This window comes from Gadus morhua, chromosome 3, assembly GCF_902167405.1.
Source record: "Gadus morhua chromosome 3, gadMor3.0, whole genome shotgun sequence".
Taxonomy (NCBI): Eukaryota; Metazoa; Chordata; class Actinopteri; order Gadiformes; family Gadidae; genus Gadus; species Gadus morhua.
In genome coordinates, this window is record NC_044050.1 from 15,313,694 (window position 1) to 15,326,426 (window position 12,733).

Genomic DNA, 12,733 nt, shown 5'->3' on the forward strand with positions numbered 1-12,733 from the left:
ATTGGGTAAATAAAAATAGAATAGGTTTGTTTATTTATTATTGGAAGTGCACTGTATGGACATTAAGATCTCTTTAATCAAAGCATTGTTTTGCATCACAGATTATTTTTATAACTGAATTGATTTGTTAATTAATGTATTTTGAGCGGTAAAGTTACAGCAGAAAGCAGATGCATCTTTTTTGATGCACAGCGAAATATTGCCTTAGTTGATGTATTTTTTGAAGATTACTTGAAGATGACATGCACATTTGTATCCCTCAAATTTCCTTCGCTAGTAGAAGATCAATAAAATAATGAACAAGGTCACAGCCTCACAATAAGATGTATTTGTTACTAAATTATATTCTCCAGGAATAAACTATTCCTCCTAGACAATTTGCAACACAATCAAGAGACCAACACATACATATTATAAATACATTTAAATTAAAAACATTTATTCCAAAGAGTTAATTACTTTAAACATAGGGGCCGAAGCAGATACCAATATTAGGGAGTCAAAAATTACAGAACTTAATTTATCAACCAATATTCAAAATATAGCTATATCGTTAGTCTGTGTGTATATTGTGTAGGTGGAGCATCTCTATTGGATTTGAGCTCTCACCTTCCAGCAATGCTTTGGGCCTTGGCAACATAGCATTCAAGTTATAAGCTAAAGGTACCAATTACACCCGGAACATGATGTAAAGCTGTGTTGGGAGTGTTAACGTTGTGCTCAGTTAACGTATTAAGAGGTTCATCCAGCACAGTTTATTTACATTTATATATCAACACCATTTCACCAAGCAAATTGACAGAACATTTTATAAAATATATAATTTGCCTGGCAACATTCCCTTCATCAAAAATAATTACAAGCCAACAGAAATATAATTCAACTTTCCATTTAGACTCTGTTTCATCTAAAAAAAAAATAACAAGATTATTGCAAGCAATCTTCTGAAGCTGTTTCACTTTCGTCCAAAACCATCGCAAAACTCAACCGCATGAAGGAGTTTTTGACGAAGCGTTTGGATGTTGCTGTAGTTGGGGAGATTCAAGATCCAGAAGCAGGTCTCAGCCATTGGAAAGTACAGCTCAGGCTGTGGGTAACGCGTCAACTTGATAATTATCATGATCGATGAACTGCGAACTTTGGGAATTCGGTCCGTTCCAGTCAGGAATTCTTAAGGAGGGGAAAAGGAAGTTTTACATGTTAACATCTATTGGTTGATATAAAATATCTAAGATTTTAAGTGATATAATAATGGACGCAATCAATCAAATAGCAATAATAATGTATACAAGTTATGATAAGTTGTGTTGAGTTTTATTTACTGAGGAAGTCCTTCTTCTGCTCCACGGAGAACTCGGTGAAGACACGCCAAAAGTTTTTGATGATTTCATCATTGGGTGTGCAGTACTCATATGCAGCATTCTGTAGAAAATCAAAGTGCAAAAAAAATAAATAAAAATCTGCATTCATTTATTTCTCTAAGGCTTATGATAAATATCCAAGAAATAGCTGAAAATGAACATCACAGCAACTCACAGCTCCACTGCTACAAAAACATCTAGGGGAAACACTGCAGAACATCATGTTAAACTGTGTTGGGAGCAGTGATGGGCAGTAACGCGTTAGAAGTAAGGCGTTACTGTAATCCAATTACTTTTTCAAATAACGAGTAAGGAAGGGATTACAATTGCAAAAATAGTAATTTGATTACTTTTAATTTCCTGCAAGCAGCCTGCGTTACTGCGTTACTAAACCGTGATTTATTTTTGCCATAGACAGTAAAATAATTTGGGATTTTGCCGTATTTGCTTTTTGAGACTGTCTCGTGACAATGACGTAGCCTTTAGCGGCGCGACGTCTTGAAGTAAACAACAGACACGTGTGTGCAAGACTCTTTCTTGTGTTAGGCGCACATGGCTAATTTGCATACGCGCACAGGATTCGCTGGCTCCGCAAGACAAATAATATAACATATTTAATACTCTCTATCCGTCTATCTATCTATCTATCAACGCATGGGTCTAGTTTTAATATGATGTATTTTGTGTATGTCCAGTCAGACTTGTTGTCTCCCTTGTTCTGTGTGGTCTTGTAGGCTATACTGTGTGAGCCGAATCACCGTCCTATATGAATTCCCGACGTGTAGTTTGGTATTAATAAAGACTTGACTAGGTTATTTATCTATCAAGGCTATTAGTCAACAGTTATTCGCCAAAGGCGAAGTGAATAGTGGGGAATAGCCGACGAGACCGAAGGTATATTTGTTGTTATCAGCTGACATTTTGCGATGAAAACAATATAGAGTTTTAGATGTCAATCATGGGATATTGCCCAATATCCCGAGATAGCGAACCAATCAAATTGCGCCATCTTAGGAGGTTCACGTGTAGCATATAACTATATATAATATCTATGTATTTATCTATGAAACACATCCTTCCACACACACACAGTTCAAACACATACTCTTATTTGACATTAGAACAGCCTAAATGTGGCATGCAACAGCATTTTCTGTTTTGGTAAACGCATTACTCCTCTCTGCACTGCAACTGTTAAAAGATGTAAATGTTAATAGAGACTTTGGTTTTAATTATTTTATGGCTGTATTTTATTTACATCTATTCGAATGAAGGTGTGTATACACACCAAAACGATTTTCTTTAAATGAGACTGTTGCATTTAATTTATTTTTTTGTCTGCAATGTGCATAGCTAAAAAGATTGAGACTGATAAAAACAAGTTTTAAAAAAGCGTATTCAGGTTGTGTATAGCTAGTGTGTTTTTGAAAAGTAACTAAGTAAAGTAATTAGTAAAGTAACTAGTTACTTTGGAAAATAAGTAATCAGTAAAGTAACTGGATTTCTTTCTTGGATAAGTAATCAGTAATCAGTAACTAATTACTTTTTCCAAGTAACTTGACCAACACTGGTTGGGAGTGTTTATGTTGATGTGCTCAGTAAAAGCATTCAGAGGTTCTACCGGCACATTAGAGGATACATTAAGAGATAATTAATAAATCGACCCCATTCCTAAAGTTTTCATATTGGTCTGCATATCGGCAAACATATTCGCCGATACTGATATATCTGAAACAGGCCAATATCAGCCGATAAAATCTGCAAACAGATATTTCTGAGGGCTCTCAAAGCTAAATTCTGTGGTGTCTGGTGTCTTTGAAGGGTTAGCGTTGAATGTCTGACCTGTCTCAGATCGTCCCAGTTGAAGACCTCCTCTCCCTTGAGGAGCGTCATGAGTTGATCAGGGAGGAACATTCTCCACTCAGGTGAAGGGCAGCCTCTCAAGAAGCCTCTCTCGAACTCCTTGAACTGATGCTCCACCGAGCGGCTGAACACCATGTCCACTTGGAGGTCCACATATTTCTGCCTGGGTTAGAGACACGTGTCTGTGAAGCATTGTAGTCTGCTCTAAAATCTCATAGAATTACAAACACACGCACCAGCCACCACACACTCCACTGCATGCATGGCATGCATACATACCTAAGCACACAGGCACGCGCCTGTTATAGGCCTGGGGAGGTCACCACTTAATCCAATGATAGGGCTAGGTGATATCGGGTCCCAAATTTGTTACTTAGTTATTTCAGACTTAGTGGGTTCTTGGATGTCTCAGGCTTGTGTGGGCTTGTGTGGGTCATTTAATTGATCCCTTTGGTTGTTTCATGCAAGCAAGCCGTGTAAGTTTCTGTTGTCCACTACACTGGGTCGTCAGGCTAGAGAGTGGTTCATGCCCTGACAGACGATGAAGCCCTTGTCTTAGGAGGCTTGTGATCTCTCTGCCCAGTGTACCGTGACACTTGCAAATACATACTGTACATACATACATACACACCTGTTGACTTTGGTCAATGGAATGGACTGTCCATTAGGTAGAAGATCCAAATCTTCTGCATCCTACAGAATTAAAGTTGGTGTAAAATTAGAGTGAGTTCTCCCTGCTAAGTGCTTTTAAACAGGGTTGGCTCTTACCCCTCCGAAATCTAAGTCTAGGTCTCTGACAGCCTCCTCTTCATCCTCGTCCAGCAGCTTGATGAAACTCCTTTTGGGAGGACAGTTTAAGTTAAGACAACCCCATCAAATTGTAATGAAACACAGGTGAATATGCCTATACAACTGGTAGTTTAGCATAGTATGGAGGTTAATACAACTGGCAGTATATTATAGTAGCATAAGAAAGTTGAAGCATAGAATAGCATTACAGATAATGATATTATATAGCAACGGATAGTGTTGTATAGCATAGTATAGAGTATACTATGGCATATTATAGCATGTCATGTAATGTATAGCATAGAATAGAAGTACTGTGCAACAGTTGGCGACAGCTCCATGAGGTCGTCCAGGGTTGGCTTCAAGCCCAGGAGCTTCTTGAAGAGAGCCAAGGGGAAGGGGATGTTCATCAGGCACTGGTTATACAGAGCCATGCCACAGAGCGTGCCCAGTAGGAAGAACTCATCAGTCAGCTGGGCGACCTGGAGAAACCAATCAAAACGGGTATCTTTGTCAGTCACCATGGTTACTGTACAAGTTAATTTAATTTTCTCTACACACAATCCCCTATTGCACCCATAGTCGTAATCTAAATTCATTATCGCTATCTATGCTTTATGCCTTCATCATTAATCTCGATAGTAGTCTGTGCTACAGGCCAATCACATCGGTACTTGAATAGATATACAACACTGCTCATTATAACGCTGCTACACAATGATGGTAATAAAAAGGTAGCCCAAATGGGTCACGTGACAACCCAAAATGTTTTGAAAAAATCCTTCTCTAAAGCTATTTTTCCATTCTACTGTAGAAACCAAGTTGTGCAACATTACGGGCTCCGTGAAAGAGGACCTGCTCTTCCTATGTAGATACAGAGGGCTCTTTCTGAACTATTCTAAAAGAAACACAATATTTCTTATATTCATGGGATTATTCACTAATTAAAGCATACTAGTATTGTCGTCCATTTTATGCGGAGTCCGTTTCTTACTGCTACTATACTATTGTTTACGTACCTTCTTGCTGAACCAGGCCACTCCTTCCTTATTCACTTCAAGTATTTGTGGTTCTGCCTCCTTAAGTTCTTTTGCAAGGGTGTTAAAGAATTCCAATGACACACCTCCATCGTCAAGGCCATCTTCCTCCAGAAACTTCACCTGTAAACATAAGAGGTTTACCTTTTAAACAATGAGCCAAAGTATTCATATTATACCGATACCAGGTACTATCTATGATTGTTTAATAAAATAGATGCATGGCATGTTGTTTATCTTATCTTGAGAAATGGACTAGAATTTAGATATTGATTCAGAACAACTTGAGACCAATTGAATAAATACACAATAAAACGAAGCCATATAATATGCTAAGATTATGGATAACATAACAAGAAAGAAAAAATGTCAAAACACACATTTAGCTAGATTTACCCAAATGTTGGCTAGATTTATCAGAATTGCACCAACATTAGTACCATGTACGTTAACTGGGGCAATGATTTGCTGACCAACCTTAAGTTTTAATCTTGGGTCATGGAAAGAAGTCCGCAGACATATTAAAGTGTCCTTCAGCACTGTGCCTCGGTGCACATTGAATTGAATGCGTCCTGGCTGCAAATTCTGATATTCACAGGGCGGAGGGAAAGGCAAGAGTAGGTCAAGTCAAATCCGTTTACAGTAAAGTATAGTCAAGTACAGTATAGTAGTAAAGTATAGTATCCTCAAGTAAAGTGTAGCATAGCAGGTAGAATATTACTACATGTATATCACTGTATGGCATTGTATGGTAGAACATTGTATAGCATAATGTAGCATAAATCTTAATTAACCTTACAGTGTCAATTTGGCTCTTAACACCTCAGAAATCAACACATTGTGTGGTAGATGTGGAACAATAATCGTATTGGCTCTATGAACTCGATTTATTGACAATATCCTTTTCAATAAATATAATCTCACCGTGGCATTGATCAGATGATACATCCACAGCTTCAGCTTGCATTCTACGGGTAGAATGCAAGGGTACTTCACCAGAGACAACAAGATTCTCTATAGATAGAATAAAAATTTAGAGGTTATATCTTGATGCATACAAGACAACATTTGAGCAATCTCTTCACACATACTTGGCGCAGCTAGTTCTGGCAGGACACTCTACTCAAGCGCGCAAATCTGATTGTACGCTGATTGGTGGTCAATTTAAGACCTTCCATCCCAACCAAATGGGGGATTATATATTGCTCCCTGTTTTCAAATGTCGGTATGCTGTAGGTATTCTGTATCTGACACCTGTATGTCCTGCTTTAAATCCTACAGCAGGGAGCACCAGGTAAGAGTAACCAAGCCATCTACATGAATGATTCCTGACAGAACAGGAGGTAATGTCTCCAACCACGTACAAAATAATAATTGGTGTTGTTTATTATCCTTAGTCCATCGTTGTCCACCTCCACATGGTAGATTAATCGGTGCTCCCTCTCTGCTTTCAAGGAACACAGTTCTACAAACTAAGGAGAAGAGAAAAATATTGTTAGATGCAGCGATATCTATTTCTATCATTAATTACCGAAAATATAAATACTTCATTACTTTTTTAAGTAACTTCGTTATTTGAGGTCACTATTATCAACCTAGTATGTTATAGAGCTGAATATAAGACCACTGGGATATGTAACTATACACTCTTTACAGGTGTTGGTAATAATCTGTAATAACATTAGCGATCAATTGACTGTTAACTCATCGGAATCAAATAGGTCACACAGGATTCTTATTTCACTGATTGTACAATAAATAGAAACATACAGATAAATGTTGAAGATACAAATGAGCTGGTCCGCATTAATGTTTAGACCTAAACAAAGCACCAAATAGTAGTTGTGCAGGAAACTTTTATGGTATTGCTGGATAAAGTTCTTCCAGTTGCATATTATGTTGGTGGAGCCAAATATTTAATAAATAAACTATAAAATCATGATCTGTTGGAGCTTTTCTTTTTCATCATTTCATCTGTTGGAGCTTATTAATGTTAATTAATAAGTGGACCTTTAGGGTTGTATAAAAGCTTTATGATTATCATCGGCACTCAGCCTTTGGCCTTGTATTTATGACCAAATCACTACCATGCTAATCTTCAGTAGAACAGCAATACCTTTTACTTGATATTGCTTAAAGAGAGAGAGCTTCATATAAAACTTTTTCTTTTTCGCAAGAGGTGCCTAATTATTATTTTGTTAAATACTCACCGTCTCGATAGTATTTATGACTGTCGTCACATGGAAAACACTATCTGCGAGGCACCGTGAACCTTTACTGCTGGCCTGCAGTCAGGACAACATTATTATTCGGTTATCCAGCACCACACTTAAATCTACAACTTCAACTAAAACAACTTAGATTGAATTCAGATGTCATTACAGGGGAATCATCACATTCGTCTATTTTTCTAAAATAAATGGGTACTGATTCATACACGTGAATAGAAAAATTACATTTAATTCAACATCGAGGCCCAACAAAATAGTTGGCCTATTGACCAAATTGGAACAATATAGAATGAAAATCCGGCTGAAAATAGAATGAAAAGACGGTTGGCTTCATGTTTAGTGCTCTTATGCAAGAAAATATCTAAGTGTGATGGTTCCCCTTTGAGGAGCAGCTAGGGGGGTTTAGGAATCTTGTCCTAGATTAGGAATTTAGGCTGCAGATGTGGTTGACCTTTCGAACCTTAGGAGTCGAACACAACTTGCCACTAAGCTTATCCTTCCACTTGACTTGAATTTTTTCATCAGACATCCTCCACCATTTACGGTAAACACTCACAGAATGAAGCCTTTGCAAAACCCCTGCTGTCTTCATAAAGAGGTTGGTTCTCTCTCTGTTTTCCACATCTAAGGAGGAGAGGTGCTTCCTGGACACGTTGCAGAAGGTCTCCACTGCGGATCGGTAGAAGGCAGGTGTCCTGGACCACAGTCCAACTGCATCAATCACAGACACACAGCGGACGTTTAACAGCTTTGGAAAACACAATGCAGTGCATTTTTTGTTCTTAATCAGTTATTTTTGTCTATTACCAAGGACTGCCACTCTGTCTGGGTGCAGAGAGAGCAAGGCATCAGCCACCCCCATAGAGAGCTGTTGGAGCTGCGGTACGTGCAGCAGCTCCACCAGCAGGTAGTAAACCCTCAGGCCTTCAAACCCGACCGGCTGCCCAGTCAACGAGGGCAGGAGACAGTCTCTGATGACGGTCTCCACCTATAGCATCGTTCAGGACAAAGTCATTCACAGCGTTGTCAGTGTTTGACTCTGAACACAGAATGATACATTTTATTTTATAAAGGTGGAGAGAGAGGCTGGTATCTTCACTAGATGTTGTTGTACCTCCTGTAGCACTTTAGCTTTTGTCGCTAGCTTGGCCAAAGCTGTGCTGAGAAGAACCAAGTCCAAGCCAGAGCACGTGGCTGAGGTCCGGTAGTGCTTGTCATCGCTATTTGAAAAAGTTGACAATAAAATACAATTCCTATCTTGAATATCATTGAACGATCAACTTGAAATTATATTTTTGAAAGGAATTAAATCAAAAGATTTAAAATGCGTTACCTTCTGTCAAGAAAGCTGGCGTTCAAGGAAGACGTGGAGGAGAATAAATCCTTGATCTTTCTAGAAATGAATAAAAACTTCAGCAAAGGGCATATTAAATATATTAATCTAAACAAGTTTACGTTCATATCATCATAGTGTGATTGAAAGATATGGAGCTTACTTTCGGATTTGCTGCCATAATTTTGGTTTTTGACACTTTGAAAGCCAAAAATCAATGGTGTCCATATCCAGAGCTGTAACAATCCCCGGAAGATCCTTCACAGGTTCCTGGAAGACATCCCCAAGATAACTAACCAAGCATGTGGAATGTCTCCAAACGAATTAATACAAAATACAAAGTCACCTACCTGACTGAGAGAACAAAGGGCCAAAGATTGGTTTCCTCCAGCAAATATTTGCTTTATACTCCAGTCATCTTCTTCATGAAAAAGAACGACAACATACATGTATCTGTAAATATATATATGTACATGTAATAAAATTAAAATAAAGGTCCTAACGTCTAACTACTTAAAGTGTGCTGGCTGTGTGCCGTGAGTAGGGGTGTAACGGTACACAAAAGTATGGAAGTAAATCTGTGCCATCGGATTTTGAAAATAAAAAGCCATTGAATTCTAAGCACTGAATATTTATGCATCGAAATAACGTATCTCGATTTTTGGCCTTTGAATTTAACTCAATAAATCATATCCAGCATTATTTTTCAATGTTAAACAATTCAAAATCAAATATTCAACGTTAAAAAATTCAACGTAAAGTCCCCAAATTCAGCATGCCAAGTTCAGCTACAAAATTCAATCTCTGAAAATTCAGTGTTAACATCCGGGAACCCAAGGAAGAGCAATCAAACCTAGATGCTAGATCGCGGTCAAGCAAGGAGCGCGGGAATAAGATCGTCACTCGCTCGTTCTTTCTTTCTTGATACAAACGATAATCCTAAACAGCATTTTACACACAGCCTAAAATAGGAAATGCTCAAAGGTAAATCAACGTCATTAAACACTGACTGTAGCTTTTGATAACCATGTAGTCAATCTTCATTTTCCGAAGATTGACTAAAACAAGCGCTGTTTGCTAGAGGTCCGCAATACCGGCCGTCCCGCAATACCGGCCGTCACGCAATGACGTCTCTTAGGAAGAGTGGAGTCAAATTCAATTTAAACAGTGCTGTCTTTTCCTATGTTCGAAAGGAAGCACTTTTTCATTTCTCCTTGACCAGATGACGTTTTCCACAAAGGTTAAGGAAAGGAGGCATAACGGTGAGGAGATTTGAATATTCGTAGAGGCCCATGGAGTCGGATTATGGAGTCGGATACTTTGGCTAAACGGTCAGGGGGAACTCAGACTTCAAGTCATCGCAAAACAAGCCTTTACATTCGCCATATTAACGCTATGTACGCCACATTTACGAACGGCGGTCCAACTCTGTAACCACTACGAAGTGCCTGTACCGTCACCCGGCCCGTGAGTGGTTGGGTCTTTGGGATTGTCGGTAGGCCTAATAAGGGAAGTTAATAATAAGTAAATACACAAAGAGAGGTATGGGCTGTCTAGCAGACAATATATTATAGGATTTGATTTTATTGATAACATTATTAAAATCGCTATTTTACATGATGTGTCCAGGTAAGTTTAAGATACAAGCTAGTTGAAATGTTTCACAGTGTGACTGTAACCCCAGAACCAAGGTAAAGAAAACATGAAAACGCTTCCTGAAGCTCCTTTACCCTCAACTTAACCCTGAACTGAGAGACTTCCTACCATGAGGCAGCAGAACAGGCAGAGGCACCGAACAGTCTGTGGTGAGCCTGTTTCCAAGCTGGCCTTCTTCTCCACGACCAAATGAATAGATCTTCTTTGTTGGGCCTACTAATGCCATGGTGTGGTTGCTGCAGAAAATAAATAGTAAATATATCAATGTTAAATAGATTATAATTAAATATGCGGAGGATTCATACATACATAGATTCAGTCGAATAGTACACTGGCTGTAAATAATCTTTGTCTTCTAGGCAAAAAGTACTGGGTTCGATCCCCAACGTCCACAACCTCAGCCCTGGGCATTCTTGAGCAAGATGGCCACTCTCTACCTGCTCCTTAATGACTTAAGTCGCTGTAGGTCACTTTGGATTGAAGCGTCTCCTAGTGAACAGTAGTGAAAAGATGAAGACAGAGTACCTGCCACAGGAGACCTGGGTGACCGCTGCGCCCCAGAGTTCAGCCACCACACGAGGGGTCAGCTCATTCAGCAGAGAGTTGTGTCCCAGCTGCCCACAGCCACCGCTGCCGAAGGTCAACACCACGCCTCCCTAAAGGAACACACAAGGAAATCCACACTCAGCCTTTTTTATCTTTAGGGTTATTTTTGTATTGAGTTCACTAAAGTGACTATGGAAATTGGATGTAATTGAGATTACATTGATTGAGTGTTTTCTTTAGACATGGCTAAATGCAGTCATTGAGGACGAGAAGAATATTTGAATATGGCTACCTTTGTCAGAACAGCAGTGTGTCTTTCACCACAAGAAATGGTAACAGTCTTCTTAAGGTTGAGACGCTCAACTGTCACTGGAGTAGATCTGTCTGAAGACATGAATTGAAATACAAATTCACACATTCAAAAGATCTTCCAAGTTTAGTTCACATAATCTCCAGGATAACAGTATGTGACCAGATGAAGTGTAAGAGAAATAAATAACATTAAGATATAAACTGTGTAATGTCTAGGCTGAATTGGGATTAAAGGCCAATCATTGTGTTACCAAGTGAGCAGATCAACACCTGATCGGCTCTCAGGAAACAAGCAACTCATGGTCCTATCATCCTCAGCCTTATCATGAAACTAAATAGTTTATTTAGTCAGAATCTCCTGACTGAAGAGAACATTCTTACAGGCCTTATACCTGTCATGTCTCCAAGACCCAGTTGCCCGGCGTCATTCTGCCCCCAGCCGAATACGGTTCCAGAGACAGACAAGGCCAGAGTGTGGGCTCCCCCAGCGGTGACCTGGACTAGGGGTACCCCTGACAGGGCTGCCACTGGTGTAGGGGACGGGACGACAGAGGTCTCTTGGAGGGTGAGACCCAGTTGCCCCCGAGTGTTGCTGCCCCAAGACAATGCTTGTCCATCTGAAAGCAATATGTATAGGCAACAGTATCATGAAAAATAGATTCCATTGTTGTATGTCTAACAATAGTAGGCTAAATCCAGTAGGATATAGACCTATAGCCTACCTTCAGTTAAAATTATGGAATGTTGGTCTCCACATGCGACCTGAATGATCCTTTTTTTAATGACGTTTTTTAGCGATCTAAATCACAGTGAAACAAGGAAACATAGTTGTTGAATAGTTTTAAAACGCGGTAGACAAACCTTTCCCATATTATGACAACAATGACGACCAAGACATTACCTTGGAATGGCAGATGCACTGAGTTCCACATAGAGGACAGAGCCATCCCGGGACAGCAGGAGAAGACTAGAGTCACCTGAACTTGAAGCTACAACGTGTTTGCACTTGACACTCGCTAGAAAAAAGAAATATAGTCAGGAGCAGGGACATGTCCAGGAAAACAGTTGTGTTGTTTATGCAAATAGTTGTATAGTCCTAGTTGTTGTTGTTTGTGGACGGATTGTTAAATGCAATAGGGCTATTTCTCATAACGCTGGTCAATTTTGTCACTTATATCCAGATAGACAACTTTGTGCTAAATTTACTCACTGGTTTCACCGAATGTCACATTTCCATCTTGGTCCCTTTGCCGCCGAAGAAAGTATGATGATCCATCACTTTTGGTAAACGTTACCGTTGAATTAGTGGCAGAGAAACTCGTTATTATCGGTTTGGTCGATGGTACGAACTGAAAGTCTTTCTCTGAGTCTCGGTTTTCTGCCAAATCATTCGGCCTCGTTAAATTAATTTCTCCCCATGAAAACATTATTGCTTTCTAGATGTTTCCACCATGACAGCGTCCTAAAATGTAAACGCCCAGCTCAACTCACAATAACCAAGCTCAACTCCAAGCGTCCCAGCAGGAATCGAAACTGAAACTGAATATTATCTTTTTTTCTGAATTGAAACTCTAGAATGACGACACATCCGCATGCTGCCCTTAC

General features: G+C 39.4%; 1 protein-coding gene across 4 annotated transcripts; it reads right to left on the reverse strand.

Moving 5' to 3' along the window:
- Nucleotides 1-418: 418 nt before the first annotated feature.
- On the reverse strand, nt 419-12,670 carry LOC115540139 (probable E3 ubiquitin-protein ligase HERC3). Of its 4 annotated transcripts, none has more exons than XR_003976122.1 (24): nt 12,339-12,670; nt 12,030-12,144; nt 11,851-11,927; nt 11,521-11,745; nt 11,109-11,200; nt 10,796-10,926; nt 10,379-10,506; nt 8,965-9,035; nt 8,778-8,884; nt 8,615-8,674; nt 8,396-8,501; nt 8,089-8,269; nt 7,838-7,992; nt 7,261-7,335; nt 6,415-6,522; nt 5,975-6,064; nt 5,528-5,635; nt 5,033-5,173; nt 4,329-4,495; nt 3,993-4,062; nt 3,856-3,917; nt 3,204-3,406; nt 1,323-1,422; nt 419-1,170 (listed from the first exon to the last, which is right to left on the reverse strand). XR_003976122.1 is itself a non-coding variant. In XM_030351164.1 (24 exons), exons 1-24 carry the CDS (start codon nt 12,553-12,555, stop codon nt 956-958), a joined length of 2,982 nt encoding a protein of 993 aa, XP_030207024.1. In that variant the 5' UTR covers nt 12,556-12,669; the 3' UTR covers nt 419-955. The 4 variants fall into 4 exon arrangements, 3 of the variants coding, with proteins under 3 accessions (XP_030207024.1, XP_030207023.1, XP_030207025.1); XM_030351164.1 differs by having other exon boundaries at nt 3,204-3,387; nt 8,965-9,032; nt 12,339-12,669; XM_030351163.1 differs by having other exon boundaries at nt 3,204-3,387; nt 12,339-12,668.
- Nucleotides 12,671-12,733: the final 63 nt, after the last annotated feature.